A 17,039-nucleotide genomic window follows, 5' to 3' on the forward strand; every position below is an offset into this window, starting at 1 on the left:
TACAAGAGAGAGAGAGCTACCGGTAGTCAATGCTGCAACACAGCCTCGTACTTCGGGTGGTGGTGTACCTGCGGACATTGTGAAGCTATGGCCACCGAACAGAAGTGTCTTAGTGTGTTGCACGGAGTGGGACCTGTTGTGTCGCGACACCCAAGAGACGCAGTGTTTTGTACAGTCTGAAGATTTCCCTTCTCTGATAAACAGGGCTGTACTTGAAACTTTTTTCCATGTCCCGAAAATAAATTGGAGACGGTGACCCAGACTGGAGGGACCAGATGGACCGACAAGTTATGCAGAGTGCAATTATTTCAGATATATTGAGCAAATTGCTTTTGATTTTAGTTTGCATTGCCAGCTGTAAGTCATGACTGGTTTTCAAGACGACGACGGCGGCGGCATGTAAACATGAACGCGAGTGTCTTTATAATGTATCTTTTCAATAAACTGTACACTTACAAAGTTCTCAATGCTTTTAGGGACCCTCATTATGCTACAGTTGAAGTGTGGTGATATTTTGAGCCTTTTTAGTGGTACAAAATAGCGATTTGTTTTTACTTTCGCTGTGCCCCGAATACTAGCGTTGTAAGCTAACCAGCGGTCCGCGCTAGCGTCTTTCAAGCTATAAACACATTCGATTAGCATGAAAACATGTCCCAGAGAGCGACAGAGTGGGTACACATCTGTTAATAACCCCTAGGTTTGTTTTGCGCTGGAATTGTCCTTTAAATAAATGATGTACTTTAATTAATAGGCCTACTGTAGATTTTAGTCACAATGCACTCACAAACCACTGAAAAGTGACATCAGACTGTCTGAAAATACTCCAGGTGCTCACCACAAACACATACTATCAGTGCAATACCAAAAAATATCTACATTTAGATTGTATGATTTGTATTTAAATTAGTTGAATTCAATGATTTAGCTTCTCATGGAAGAGCTACTGTAATTCCATTACAAATTAAAACACACGTTACACTGCACAAACACTTTTGGAAAAACCTGCCACAGCAGCGGTTACCTACCTGGGAGGTCACAAGATGAATACGAGGGGTCATGAGATGAAAAAAAAGGTCACACTGGAAGTTTGGCCCTTCTTTGTGCCTGATCCTAGAAGTCTTCACAGTTCAACATGTGGAAAACTTACTTAAACACATGCACAAATAAATTTAATGATAGATCTTATCTGAAAGGACAGTTAGATTTGGTCTAAAATAAACTTATTGCAAAATGTGGTGGACCAAACAGAAGCAAGTAGAGCCCCTCGAGGCACATTTGTGATTTGTTATATTGGTATGAGCATTAGAAGCATATTTGGTGCATTACAAAAGCACAAAATGCGGTCAAATTAGTTCATTTGGCCAAAAAATATATAGCCAAAACAACTGCTTCAACAACATTTAAAAAAATTGTGTATGTACAGCTGTGGAACACGTTTAAAGATGGTTATTATATTAACATTTTATTTGGTGTGATTTACAAGAACCCAAAGCGATAAAAGAAGAAGGATGTTTCTAACTCATTTTCAATGTCTCAGGATTCAGGGATTCAGGATTAGATGTCAGAGTAACTAACTACCAAAAGAATTATTGATTGGCTTAAGGAAGTCCAATCAGCAGGGGGCCAGCAACACAGCAACTCTTCACCTTGAATCCAGGGAGGAGTAATCACTTCCTGAGAGGTTAAACATTCAGAATCACATCCTCAGTTACAAACGACTTTGTTCCTGGGGAACCTGCGTTCACTCAAGTCACGTCTTCCCCTATTCATTTGTCACTCTTTCTAGGATTGAGACAAAAAAACTGTGTAAGTATGAAAAGGAGAATAAGCAGTAGCCTACTGTATAAACAAAAGCATAAAAATTACCTAGCTCCTGTGTTAAACGTCCATTAGAAAAGCAGGGAACATGAGTCAGAAGAGGGAAGAGAGAAAGAGTAATCACCATGAAAAAGATTGTTCAACACAGAATAAGAACAACAGAAGTTTTGCGTTTATTATTCATACCAGTGTTAAATAATGAAGTGGGTCTTTATTTCTAGGTAAGAAAACACTCGATGACCTTAGAAATGAGATGAAGCTTGCGTGACAGTCTTTATTTTAAGTTGATCTGAAAGGAGCAGGTTCCCTCGTTAACCAACTTACAGTACATCTCCACTGCTCTGCCCGACAACCCTGCCTGCCATCTACCTCCACTTCCTTTTGTCCTATTTGTCTGTCTGCATATACTCATATGGGCCATAAATTACATGGCTGTTGCATGAAAGCACCCTCATAGCAAACTTTTAAATCATTACCTCACTTTCCGTGGACGTCATTGCAGAGCCATTAAAAGTCATGCTGAATGAGAAAATTAAACAAAATGATGGTAAAAGATGATAATGACAGCCAAGAGTTACAGTATTTCTGTAAATGGAGCCGAGAACATTCCCACTGAACATTTTATTCTGTATTTTACAGTCAGGAAAGACACCAAATAGTGTAGATTTGCCAGGATTTAGGGATTGACATCATGGGACTGGATACTTTGTTCATATCGTACATTATTCCAGGTTTAGGCTCAATATGAAGTGTATATTGAGTTCAGTGAAGTTTATCAGGTATAAAGACACACAGTATTAGAGAGGACTTTTTCCACCTGTGATCCTACTGTAGTTACTTTGAATTTAAATTAGTTGAATTCAATGATTTAGCTTCTCATGGAAGAGCTACTGTAATTCCATTACAAATTAAAACACACGTTACACTGCACAAACACTTTTGGAAAAACCTGCCACAGCAGCGGCTACCTACCTGGGAGGTCACAAGATGAATACGAGGGGTCATGAGATGAAAAAAAAGGTCACACTGGAAGTTTGGCCCTTCTTTGTGCCTGATCCTAGAAGTCTTCACAGTTCCAAAGCAGACCTCTCCGTGGCTCTAAAATGAACATGTGGAAAACTTACTTAAACACATGCACAAATAAATTTAATGATAGATCTTATCTGAAAGGACAGTTAGATTTGGTCTAAAATAAACTTATTGCAAAATGTGGTGGACCAAACAGAAGCAAGTAGAGCCCCTCGAGGCACATTTGTGATTTGTTATATTGGGCTATATAAATAGAATTTACTTGGCTTGACTATATGTATATGGCTTTTCCCCATGTGAACGTCATGGACCTGTATTATTGTTGCATTTGTGGGGGCGTGATGGTATTAACTTCCGCTTCCTGTGATGCCGCCACACTGAAATACAGGTACGGCGGTTGCTATAGCAGCCTTTTACAACACAGAGCGCGTGAAGATGGAGTACAGCACAGCAGCTCGTTTCCACGATTCTGTAACACAGTTTAAAGTCTACGAAGATTACCTTGACTCCAAAGTCACGCCAATGGATTTATTTTACTTAAAAGTGAGTCACTCTTGTACAAACTATCTTTAGTCCTCCCTGTAGTGTTCTGTGTTGTACACCACCCCAGAACCGCTTTCGCTTAACTGTCAGTTTAAGGCAATCACTGCGAGAATGCATCAGTGCACGTTAGGAAAACTTAACTTTCGACTTTTTAAAATCACCTAGCCCGATTTTTCAATTCGGCATGTATCTCCCAACCCGTTCTTATTAATAATATAACACTACCTGGTTCAGATGTGTTGCTTTTAAAGACCGCAACAACAGCAGCTAGCTAGCTAACGTTAAGGTTAACGATAGCTAACTGACTTTGTTCTGGTGTAAGAAGATTATGGACCAAGAAACCCGATTTTACACGTTGACTGATTATGAATTTTTCGCATTTTACTCAGCAAAACATTTCCCGTATTGAACCTTGTATTCTTAAGATTGTTACATTGATTTAATGAAGGTTTTTCGAGGTATGCCTCTCCTGCCGGTGAAGAAGGTAACACACTTGCCAAACAATATAATGGAATCTGGCGTATAGTCCTCTTTATACTCAAAACGACGTAATTAGTGGCAACTTTATACCTAGCAGTCATGTTAAGTAATGTTAGGCATACCCACGTACGTGTTTTTGAAAAATTCTCGTTTGTTTGTTTTTTGACAGTTGTTTTAATTAGCACGCATTCACTTCTGCTGTATTAAAGTAATATCTGGAGTCGCACAAATGCTGGCTTTGCCATGGAGACAAGTTTTGTTGGTGTAGTGCCTGTGGTTGCACGCTAGGTGGCAGTCACACACAGGTATGGTAGGGGTTGGTTACACCATGAATGTAACACTAGGGGCTTGCCAAGCAGCTATACCACCAATCCACATTTAAGGTTTGCTCCACTCCGTCATAGAATGTCAGAGCAGTAAAGACGTTGTTAAATGTGAAATCAGAATCAGCTTTATTGGCCAGGTTTGCGTAAACAAACAAGGAATTTGACTCGTTATATATTCACTCTCAAAGTACAACACTCACTTAACATATAAGGAATAAAAACAGAAAGGACAGTAAGAAATATGATTTAATTTGTCTAGTTTCAAGAATTAAAAAGTCTTAATCATCACTTTTGCAAATGTATTACCTGAAATGTATCTATGAAATGTAAATAATGTTTGTTTGTTCTCAAGGGGAAGTGTCTATAAGTGGCCATATGTTTAAAATGTACATCTTTGTTTCAACATAAATAGATCTGCATCATAATTAGATAATTTGATGTAGCTCTTTTCTTGTCTTAAACTTATTCTTAGTGGTATACAAATAGCTCTAGATAGGCTTGAATTGAACCTGCTCATCAGAAATGAGCAGTCCTGCTTTTGCCCAGCAGATGGCACACTTGCTAATGTTATACACAGCTGCTGCAGAGTGCCACTTTGTTTGAACACCTGTGTCCACTGAGAAGAGAACAACTCATATCTGAGCTGATAATCAGCTGCAGTCAACTATCAAAGCCAATCACCCCTGTGTTGTGACACACCATAGTCATGCTGATAAGGCCTATGTTCTAATAATAAGTCAGCTAATTATATTGTTATTTAGGACTTGTCATACTATGAGTAAGAACTCAGAAAAGTGAAGTAGCCCAGTTAAAGAGCTTTTATTACAAGGTGTGTGAGGCTTTTGCCAGAATAGATGTTGCAGAGTATTAGTCCAGGACCTGGTGTGTTGACTGTAAGAAGCAGCTCATTCAAATAGACTTATTCAATGAGCCTTGAAAAATGAAGACAATGATTTTCAGGCCAATTTTAGGATCGACAAATGTCTGAGACTCATTTCTGGTGAGCCACATCAAAGTTAAAGGAAAATATAACTTTTCCTCTCGGGTGTGGACGCAGGCCCGGCTGCTGGGATTTTGGGTAGGAGGACCCATGTGGCCGGAGCTTTGATCTGACAAGCCACAGGATTTGACAGAAAGATTTGGTTTTTAGATGATGACTTTATGGCTTGGCTTTTATGACAGTGGGTCTGCAAACGGTGATTGAAATAATGTAGCTAACAATCCCTACAGAGGCACTGAAACATGCACACTCGCTCACGCACACTTAGAAAATGAATGGACCTGTGCATAGGCATGAAATCACAATAAACCCACAAAGCTAAACTATATCTGAAGCTTGTGGTGTGTAGAGCAGCTGACCACTTCCATATTTTGAAGGAGGGAAGTAAAATACCATTTTTAAACTAAAGGCCAGAGTGGGGAGTAAATCCCAAATCTTACATGCTGACAACATTTCAAAATGCATTTGTCAGTATTTAGTGTTGATTGTTGGGCTGGACCCAAATCCAGGATGTTGCAGAAACTGCAAATACTGTATGCTTCCTCTAATAGCCACTGATGTATCAGTTAATTTAACACAAAATTAATTGTAAAATGTTCCAAATATTCTCTGCTTCCAGCTTCTAAAATATGAGGAAATGCTGCCGTTCTCTTTTTTTATATCGTTGTAAATTGAATATCTGGAGGTTTTGGGCTCTTTGGCAAACAGAACAAGCAAAAGGACATCACCTTGAGCTCAGGGAAATTGTTATAGGCATTTTCACTACTCTGATATTTAATACTAATAAAAAAAACAGTCCAATGCCAAAAACTCGAGACTGACAAGATCTGACTGCAGGCAGTATCCCCTCTCCTTGACTGACTCCTCTCCCTTTTTTTGGTCTTGCAGAGCAGGGAGTTGGCCCGTAAGCTGGTGGAACACGGCCACAAGGGCACAGTCCTGAGCAGGAAGGAATTTGAGGAGAAGAAAGCAGCTGCACAGGCTGCGGAGGCTGCGAAGAGCAACAGTTTCTATAGCAGGAGCCGGCCAATGTGAGTTAAATTCTCACCCAACCCACCATGCTCACTGAGATGTCAAATGCTAGAATATCAGGAGGCTCTGTTATACTCTGAAATTTAAATTTGGCTGTTTTTTAAAGACTGAATGTTGTCAGTGGATTTTGGAATCAATCAGTCAATGGGGCTACGAGAAGAAAAGTTACTCTACTGGCCTCTGCCTCTCTACAGTATGTCAGTGTTTTGAACTTCTGTGGTGCATTGTATTGACTTCTCATTTAGTGTGAAAGAATGATAGTTAATATCAGTGATTCTCTGTTCTCTCACTAGAATTAGTTAGTTGTGGTGGAAGCTGGGAGCTCCCTGTGCACCAGTTTCACTACTAGTACTGTAATGCCTCATCCACTTTCAGTTCCAAACCAGATCTTATATCTCAGGCTGTATTTATGTCAAAGGATATGACAAAAAACTGTGGCCTTGACATGAACTATCCACAGTTTTTTATTTTTTATTTTATTTTACTTTTAATATGATTACATTTTTCCACTTTCAAGGTGTTTTGTGTGGCTTCAGATTTGCAAGACGTCAAAAAAAGTTGTGTAGACACAGGGAAGCATGAGAAGGAAAAGCCACTATTCATCTGGTGGACTTTGATCCCTCGTTAGACTGTTGTTGAGCAAAACACTGGCTCACAGCTTCAAGACCGCTGCTCTAGCTGATCTGGACCTCTGACCTCCCTGTGTAAGGGGGGACTAGAGAAACCTGCCCTGTGGAGTCTGATTAAGTATTGGGTTGTTGTTAGGCTATGTCCAGTAAATAGTACTGTGTACTCAAACTGGACAAAAACAGTTTTAGAACGAAAATAGCAATGCGTTGTTCTTAAGTGGGTGAGTTGGTGTGGCCATGTTGCTTCAGGTGCCAATTATGTTATCACAAAGACAATTTTTTTTTAGAATTATGCCATTCCAGTTTTTAGGTATTCTACCTATATCTATTAGTAGCTTACATCTAACGTGTGTTGAGTTTTGGGCTGTAACTAACGATCGTTTTCCTTATCGACTAATTTGTAGATTCTTTTCTTGATTAATCGATGTATAGTTTAGTCCATGAAATACTAGAAAATAGAAATCAAATGCCATTCACAATTTCATAGAGCCTACTGTGATGCCTTTTAATTTGCTTCACCATACCACTGACTGTATGGGTTATAGCTGCTGTGGTAGTCGGCCAATTGCACGTCGCATTAAATTAAAGAACGCTTGCAGTGATTGATTGCGAGCAGAACCAAACAAATAATATTTTCCTTTTAGATCTGAGTACAAAAAGGATTGAATTCAGGTTACGTTTGACTGGAGAAGTTTTGATACTACTCGGTACTGGGTTATTACGGTTGATACTGTACCTTAAAGGTATCGAGTATCAGTACCCAGCCCTAATATACAATATAGCTCGCAACATCTTTTTCTTCCTTCCTCTGTTTTTGAGACAGGGTTTCTGTCTTTCTTCAATGAGCAGGAGCACTAGTATTTCTAGAGGAAAACGTAAAATGCTATTTTGGCTGAAGTTCTGCTCTGCTAATCAAGGCATGACAGGTCATAAAATCTGAATCTTTTATAGCTGTGTGCGGTAGCGGTTTGAGCAGCTTGTATAATCCTTTATGATTGCATTTTACAAAAGACAGGAGAAATGGAAGTAATTCATCAAGTCCATGTCCTACATCAACACGGCTTTTATTGAACAAGGCCTGCCCATCTGTCTAAATTCAAATAAAAATGGTTAACATAAACAAGCTGAATGACAAAACTACAAACTGGAGTCCTCTATTAACTGCTCCTCCTGAGGAAAATGATCACACAGATATTGTTCTCATTCTTGATAAAGCCATGTGGTTGTGGTATCTCCTTTGATGACAAGCCAATAAGACCACACACACACTCACTCACACACACACACACACACACACATATACACACACACACACACACACACACACACACACACACACACACACACGCCGGGTATTGGAGGTATCCAAACCTGGTACCTGCTAGGTGTTGAATTTGATTGAACCCTCAGATGCTTATCCAAACATGCAGATGTCTCGCTGCCCCCCCCCCCCAACTCCAAACGTCTGTGAACATCAGTGACACTGGTGAAATGGGAGCCTCCACACCTGCGGTTACAGTGATATTAGGCCACAAAGCCTTTTATCTTGTCCCAACAGGATCTAGGGAAATGTTGTACGGGAACATTGGGATGTTATATACACAGTAGTCTGTTCCGTCTCCAAGATAAGGCTGTTTGCCAGGGTCCCAACTATGTTTGGAATACAGGATCACAAACCCCACATGGACAACATCCAGTCAGATTGATTTTAAAGGAATACTCCACAAAAAGCTGTCTTTTCAGTATCAAATACTCATCCCATGTACAGTAGGTTTGAAAGGTAGCTCTGAAAAGTTTGTCCCTTGCTCAGATACTCTATCCACACTAGTATAAAAAAGCAGGAGTGGTTTACGATGTTTAGAAGTTTTGATGTTTTTTGATACTTTTTTTTTTTTTTTTCTGTATCACTGGGTCCTACTTAGGTTTGGTTCTTCAAATTGCTTGAAACGCAGTCCAAAACGTTAAAATATTATAGTTTACTACCAAATAACAAAAAACGCAAATCCTCACAATTTAGAAGCTGTAATTTTAGAATGTTTGACATTTTGGGTTGAAAAGTTAAAGTAAATGGCCGATAAGCAATTAATCAGTTTCAGTTCTACTCTCGGAGCCGTCTTTCAAGCGTACAGATGAATATATTATTTGATACTCAAAAGATACAATTTTAGCAGGGTTTTTCTTTAAAAATCTTGCCTTAACCAGGCACACGTTTAATGTCAACACTACAAGTGTAATAAGGGAGCAGAGTTGTTTCCCTTTGGCTTTTTAATATTGGATTTAACAGGAACCATGTACAAAAAACATTACTTTAAAAAAAGAAGATATGTTTGCCAGGTTTAAAACACTAGTTGCTTTTCATCTGCCTAGGTCATTTAATTACATAAAACTATTTGGTTCAAATAGAAAATAGTCTCAAAAAAAGACCATCCTGGCTCACTTGTATGATTTTTTTATATCAATTATAGAGTAGCTTGTTTTTTCATCAGCGCTCTGCAGTCGACAGATGAAAATGCTCCGTTAATAATCAGACATTGCTGGAAAAGATATCTGAGCTGGCTGGACAGCAGCAAGTGGTTTTTGAATCCTCTCCAAGGTAATTAACCAGCAGGGTTTATGTTTTTTCAAAAGGAAAACACTTACATTAAATGTGATCCTGTTTTAGGTAAAAATTAAATTCAACCCTATAATAACAATCAGATAATTCTGCTGTCTTTTAGGGTTTTCTCACACTTTTGTCAGTCATTATGTGACCTGACAGTGGAGTGTGGGTGAAGAATTTTAATATATTTCACCTGCTGTTTGGATTGTTGTTTCAATGCCAACAACCTGTAGGCGACTATGAGCTGACATGGTGTTTCATATGTGACTTTTGAACTAATTAACAGCTTCCATTGCTTTCCCACACTTGGAAACGTAACATCCTGCAAAAAACCTTGACAAGACAGAAACAAAAACTGCACAGCATTTACAGACGTATTCCATCAAAAGTAGCAAGTTGGGCTGTGTCCCCCTCTCTGTCTGAATGCAGATTGCTCTTTTCTCTGTGGTTTTTTTCTGATTGGACTTCCACCAAACTGACCCCCTGACCTCCTGTTATGGTCACATTGTGAAAACACAAGCCCCAGGATGCAATGTACCACCTGCAAAGTGGCTGAGCACAATCAGTACAGTGTTCTAAAAAAAACGAGTGTGGCCACAGAAACTGGCAGCTGCACGGTAAACAAACTCAATATAGTTGTTCTTCTGCTAGCAAAGAAAAAAAATCACCCATCCATCCAAAGCAAAAAAAAGTCATGTTAGGAATAATCATGCATTTGGATTTGCATTTATTTATGCCTCTTGTCAACAAATGGAAATCTTTGTTTAAAACGTGTACTTCCCTTAAGACCTTTGCACCTGCATACTTATCCTCTTATGGCACTGGTAGCCATGCTGTTTTGGGAATGCATTTTGCCTTCCCTGTAGGCCTTAACCTCTTCCAAGGCATGTCTTTTTTCACTGTTCTGTCACTGCTCTGTTTTTTCCCCCCTTCCTTTCTCTTCTTTTCAACCTCCCTGTGCTCTCTTGGAGACCTTTAGTGCCTGCAGGTGTATAAATAGAGCTGTTTTCAATTAAGGGCTAACCTCGCCTGTAGCGTGCATCTGATCAATGAATGCCCCTGCACCTGTGGTAATAAAATACCAAGGGAGTGGAGATAGTGCTGTGAATGCTAATCAGATGTTGCCCTGTTGTTGCCCTGTCTCATTCTTAAGGACAACACGCTCCTCCTGACAGCTTGGCCGTGAAAGGGGGGGCTTTGCCAGTACATCACATAAAGACCAAACAAAAGACCTGGTGCGCTCATCAGACATAAGTGAAATACAATACTTGAATGAATGGGATGCTTAGTCAGTTGTGCAGTTGTTTGGTTAGGGGGAAGCTGAACGGGTAGTCAGAATCAACAAATAGTAAAAGAACAGGGTTGGGTTCTGATAGCCGGCTTCAATCTTGGATCCAATTTCAAGTTGGTAAAATACCTGGATTTGTTAAGTATTTGAGTCTTATCTTATAACCTTATATGTTCTCTGTTTTTTTTTTTTTAAGCAAAAAGTGATGTATAAAATATTTGGCTTATTGTTATCTAACAAGCAAATATGTAGTTTTTTTTAATCAAAATTAGAATTATTTTTTAACTTTTGTTTCTTAAAATTTTGTCTGACGTGAATTTTATACTGGATTCAGAACTGTAAAATGCTATCAAACAACAGCCCTGCAAACGAAAATGAACATTTTGTTTTGTGTTCCAGAAGTGAGAGAACAATTTGGAGTTATAGGCTAAAAAGGTTGCATCACAAGTACTTCATGACATCAGGACTTTGTTTTTAGCAGAACATAAATGCCTTGTTCTTTTATTAGATATTCCAAACCTCTAAACCTGCCAGATGTTGAAAATTGTGTTTTGTTCAATACATCCATGTTAAAAAGTCTTGATAGCATTGCGTTTTATCTCGGACAAAATTAACATTTGATATGAAGTCAGAGACAAACAAGAGGAGCAGGGGCGCACTGCTGAGCAGACGTGAGGCCTCCGTTTCCTCTGCTCCGGCTCTGGCTCAGGCCCAGAAGTCCATGTCAGCATATGTCCTGACCTCGCGTGCTCATGGCAGCCCTGCGAGGTTTCCATCAGGCTCCCCGCGATCTCCCCACAGTCCAAACCACAGCCATGCTCATTGTCCATTGTGCTGCTGCGTTTTTACAGTCTACCTCAAGAATTCTCTGCTCTCTAACTCTCTACTCTATATTAAAAGTGAGCTATCACTTGCTGTGCCAAGTAAAACCAGTGCCACGAACACGCACAGTGAATACATTTCACTGCGGATCCAACCTCCAGATGCTTAGCGAAAATAAGATTGTGGATGTGACTGACATGAGAAGCCTCACAAAGCTGATCCCAGGCTCATTTTTAGCGAGCCAAACCCCTGCCACTCTCAACGACTGCTACTCTGGCGAGGGCCCTCAGGCGACGAGGTTTTGCAGTCTCTATTACATGTGCTGTCAAGCCAATTGCCTTTCTTGTTCTTTGTGATTTTGGACGGGTGTGTAACTTTGGAGCTCTCCCCTACAAGCTCTGTCCAGAGACACACATCCTGCCAGGCTTAAGCTCGCCACCACATCCCACCACGCAGCACAGAGATCAACATATACACCAGTTTAGGACCATATGGTGCAGCAGATAATGGAAAACAAGCTGTAGTTTGACCTGGATGTTTCCACATTTTAGAAGTCATTCCATATTTAATATTAATGGCTTGATTAATGAATCTTCTGCCTCCCTCACTTGCTAGATGTAAGACACCAAAAAAGGTTATCCACATACATATTGCATGGTTATACCAGGTGTGACAACTGTTGGACCCAATGTTTCCTTGCAAAAAAATAAAAACTTTCCAGTTGCCAGTTGTGTTATGACCCAATGATGCTGTAGGTCCACCAGAAGAAAAACGATAATGCGATAACGCTGAACCTTGTTTGTTACAACCCAGTTTACATCCAGCTTCTCCTACAATGTGCAACAAGATCTAAGGGAGGCCCAAATAATACATACACTCAGGAATATATTATATAAATGTTTATTCTGACCACCATAATCATCATCATCATCTTTAACTCTTTAAACTGTTTTTGAAGTCCTTCTGTCTTCTTTACGTTCGATTGACGTAGTAGTGACATATTGAGGATGTTTTCAGTTTTACCTCTCACATCTTGCACCCTCGCATTCAGGCAGTCTCCAATGTTTGATCATATACAGTAGGATAGAAACCACCTTGATTTTACCTACACCCAGTACGCCATAGCTTAGTGCCCCTAATGAAGGGGAAGAAGTGGTTTCTACATCATATAGCTCTTCTCATCAGGCTACCAGTCCAAACTGTCATCTTCTCCTTTGTACTTCTAAGTGCTGTAGATGGAGGATGTGTAATGGATTAGGTGGTCTGAAGGGCTCTCCCTGAGGCAAGGTCTTGAAGACAAGGTCTCTAAAGGCCCTGACACACCAACCAGACGGGCCGACCGTTGGCAGAAAAGCCAGTCGGACTGATCAGTCGGGTCCCGAGGTCCAAAAAATGCCTCAGAACACACTGAGGCGACGCCGACTTGAGCGTACGCTCTGCGCGTGCGCGAAACGTAATACGTCTCCATAGCAGCAGGCGGCGCTGCTCTGTATTGTTTCCATTATTTACCAGAAAATGAAGACCGGCAGCTGATTGGACGAACGTGTCACGTGGTTCTTTTTTCTCCGGAAATTCACAGCCAGACTGTCATGGCGGCTTGTTCAGAATACGATCTCATATTGTACTAGAATAGTTCACCGAAACATGTTTCTGAAAACATTTTATGCGAGAAATAGGCCATGCAGCTGCTGAATCTGTCTTCATTTCAGATTGACAAAGGTCAGTTTAAAAGATTTTCGTGGGGGACACACTGAACAGACTCGAGTCACGGACCTCGCCAGACGGCCCGACGCCCGATTATCGGGCTAGTGTGTCTTCTCTATAATATGTAGTTTCATTGTTGCCACCTTGTTTGAATTGATTTTGGACCTGAAAGTTGAGTTCCAACTCCTGAATAGCCCCTGCAGTATAACCAGAAATAAGAAATACATCTATTACAATTTTGTTGCTACGGAAATACTTCACTAATCAGCAGTTGAAATGAGTTGAAAACTACTTTTAAATGATTTCATATGTGGTGCTTTGCAATGTAAGCTAATAAACTGATGAGGAAGAAACCACAATTTTAACATGTGCAAAACAGACTGTCATTCAGAGATGAGAGCCTGTTCTCTCATTTTAGGAACTAAATTGGAGTAGATATTCTTTTCCAAAACTTTGAAGTTTCCTTTAGCTCTATTTAAATCTACACATCAGATTTCACTTCAAAACAATCTTACTCTCTCTCTCTCTCTCTCTCTCTCTCTCTGTTTGGACTACAGTATCTATCACTGCATGTTCCCCAAATGGAATACATCAAATTTTGCCTCAATAAGAACTTGTATGAAAAAGATGACAATGATTTCTTTGATCCACCTTCAAAAACATGCACTTCTCAGGCAGGCACTGCACAATTTGCAACCTCCCCAAGCCCCAAAAGCCAAGGTGGCCACAATATACAAAGAAAGCTCAGGTAGAATATCATGCGTAGCACATGTGTAACTGATACATTCAGCTCATTGTAATCAGAGGTGACAGAGGATTTTATAAAAAGCCCAAAATAAAGTAAATTGTCATGCTGTGTGGAATTTTCCTTGACGTCCACCAGCCCAAAATAATATTTTCCATAAGATTCATTTTCCCAAGCACTCTGAGGAAAAATATTCTGGTACAGTACGTGTTGTTAGGAAATCACTGTAATATTGAAAGTTCTCATCTGCCATACCGTCAAAAGCGAATAAAAGAAGAAATTATTTCAAAGCACATCTGTTACACGTCAGGAAATGAAAATCTCTCAGAAAACACAATTTCTCCATTTGCTGAATATTTATTTGCAAAACGAAGGCTACGAATTAAGAAGGAATGCTAGCCCCATATTCCTCAGAGAACTTTTTAATGACATTCCATTAATTATGCTGGGAATTATTTGCTGTAACAAATTTTTGCACGTGTGAAAGACGACAGAACCTGATACAGATTAAATTTGTTTGCCAAGGGTGATGAAATTGCACAACATGTTGAGACTCAGGCAATGTGCTACAGTATATTGGATTTCTTTACTATTCTCCTGTGATAGGTATAGTTCCTCCTTTTAGCTCCTCCTTTCAGCTGTGCAAGCAGATAGTGGAATAGTCTTTGTTGTAGGTTAATGACGCTTAGGTTAATACAAATCCGAAGGTCCATCCATCCATCCATCCATCTTCGTCCACTTATCCGGTCTCGGGTCGCGGGGGTAGCAGCTCCAGCAGGGGACCCCAAACTTCTCTTTCCCGAGCCACATTAACCAGCTCCGACTGGGGGATCCCGAGGCGTTCCCAGGCCAGGTTGGAGATATAATCCCTCCACCTAGTCCTGAGTCTTCCCCGAGGCCTCCTCCCAGCTGGACGTGCCTGGAACACCTCCCTAGGGAGGCGCCCAGGGGGCATCCTTACCAGATGCCCGAACCACCTCAACTGGCTCCTTTCGACGCAAAGGAGCAGCGGCTCTACTCCGAGCTCCTCACGGATGACTGAGCTTCTCACCCTATCTCTAAGGGAGACACCAGCCACCCTCCTGAGGAAACCCATTTCGACCGCTTGTACCCTGGATCTCGTTCTTTCGGTCATGACCCAGCCTTCATGACCATAGGTGAGGGTAGGAACGAAAACTGACCGGTAGATTGAGAGCTTTGCCTTCTGGCTCAGCTCTCTTTTCGTCACAACGGTGCGATAAATTGAATGTAATACCGCACCCACTGCGCCGATTCTCCGACCAATCTCTCGCTCCATTGTCCCCTCACTCGCGAACAAGACCCCAAGGTACTTGAACTCCTTCACTTGGGGTAAAGACTCATTCCCTACCTGGAGAAGGCACTCCATCGGTTTCCTGCTGAGAACCATGGCCTCCGATTTAGAGGTGCTGATCCTCATTCCAGTCGCTTCACACTCGGCTGCGAACCGATCCAGTGAGTGCTGAAGGTCACAGGCCGACGATGCCATCAGGACCACATCATCTGCAAAAAGCAGCGATGAGATCCCCAGCCCACCGAACTGCAACCCCTCTCCACCCCGACTACGCCTCGATATCCTGTCCATAAATACTACAAACAGGATTGGTGACAAAGCACAGCCCTGGCGGAGGCCAACTCTCACCTGAAACGAGTCCGACTTACTGCCGAGAACCCGGACACAGCTCTCGCTTTGGTCGTACAGAGATTGGATGGCCCTGAGAAGGGACCCCCTCACCCCATACTCCCGCAGCACCTCCCGGGAAATCCGAAGGTGACGGATGTAAATATATGCAGTAGGAAACACATGAACATGCAGCAGGCACTTATAAAAGCATCAAAGTGCAAGCAAGAGATATACATACATACATACATACATACATACATACAGACCAAGTATTACACAGTAGTGTCAACTTTGTCAAAAAAGCACATCCTCAAATTCAGATTTTACGTTGGGGAAGCTAGGGGAAGAGGGAAACTATGGTATATAAATATTACATTCCTTCACCACAGAAGCACCATGTGACATTGCCGTAAATTGGAGTAAAAACCATGATGTGGATATAGCACTTCTAAATAGGCCTATCACATGAAAAGGTTTGGTAACAACCTTTGTAAGATTAGGTATCAAAAACCGGTTCTATATTTCTAAGAATTGTTTAGAAACTTGCATTTATAGCCTATATAAGTCTATAAATGTCCAAATGAAGAAGTCAAAATAAGTAAGTAAATAAGTCAAAAATAAATAAAAGAAGTTTTTTTCTAAGTAGGTGGCTTGTTAAATTGACAGGTCATGATTCTGTAAGGTCTCATTTTACAATTTCAAGTGAAGCAGTTGCTCAAAGAATAATTTACACTTTGTCACGTTACCTTGTCTGTTAGACGCAAAGTCAGACCTTTGCTTATTTCTATACCCAAATCTGCACTCTAGAATCATCGAAGCTAAAAGATATTAGAAATATGAAAACCCGAAATCCAGAACATCGTCTGATATGGTTAGATAGTGTAGATGCTACTGAGAATAAATAGTTTAAAACATCAGTTTAGTGGGCTTATGGTCCAGGAAGAAGGCCCCTGGACTGAGTACATTTCACTGTCATGCTGTTTATACATATGTAAACATGCTTGGAGGATAGTTGCTCTGTAGTAACAGCTGTTCACCCCCTTTATAGAGGTGGACAAAGTGTTGCATAAACTCCAGTTTATAACACAGATCAGGAGTGATCAGGAGTTCAATCAATGTGCCAAGAGGCACCAGTTGTGGGACATTTTAATGCCATAGTTAAATCGTTTGTAAAATACTTTGTGAGACTAACTGGAAACTCTGCTAGGTTGATGGCAAGTGTTACTCACCTTGACTGACTACAGTGCAACATCTGGAAGGTGCATTTATTTTGAGTTACTATACAAGGTATCGGCTCTGAGCATCTTTCTCCACACCTGGGTTCTGACATTTATTTTAAGATATCTACTACCTACCTACATACCTAATACTTGCTTTATGCT

The 17,039-nt window shown here is 40.6% G+C and overlaps 1 protein-coding gene across 2 annotated transcripts in view; it reads left to right on the plus strand.

Annotated features, from left to right (window-relative positions):
- Positions 1-3,210: 3,210 nt before the first annotated feature.
- The window catches only part of cfap299 (cilia and flagella associated protein 299), a 73,543-nt gene continuing 59,714 nt past the window's right edge, over positions 3,211-17,039 (plus strand). For both annotated transcript variants that reach the window (XM_031305923.2, XM_031305924.2), the window contains exons 1-2: positions 3,211-3,390; positions 6,085-6,227. In XM_031305923.2, the coding sequence (XP_031161783.1) occupies positions 3,283-3,390; positions 6,085-6,227 (251 nt within the window). In that variant the 5' untranslated portion in view covers positions 3,211-3,282. The remainder of the gene's footprint in view (positions 3,391-6,084; positions 6,228-17,039) is intronic.

This window comes from Sander lucioperca, chromosome 2 (genome assembly GCF_008315115.2).
Source record: "Sander lucioperca isolate FBNREF2018 chromosome 2, SLUC_FBN_1.2, whole genome shotgun sequence".
Classification (NCBI taxonomy): domain Eukaryota; kingdom Metazoa; phylum Chordata; class Actinopteri; order Perciformes; family Percidae; genus Sander; species Sander lucioperca.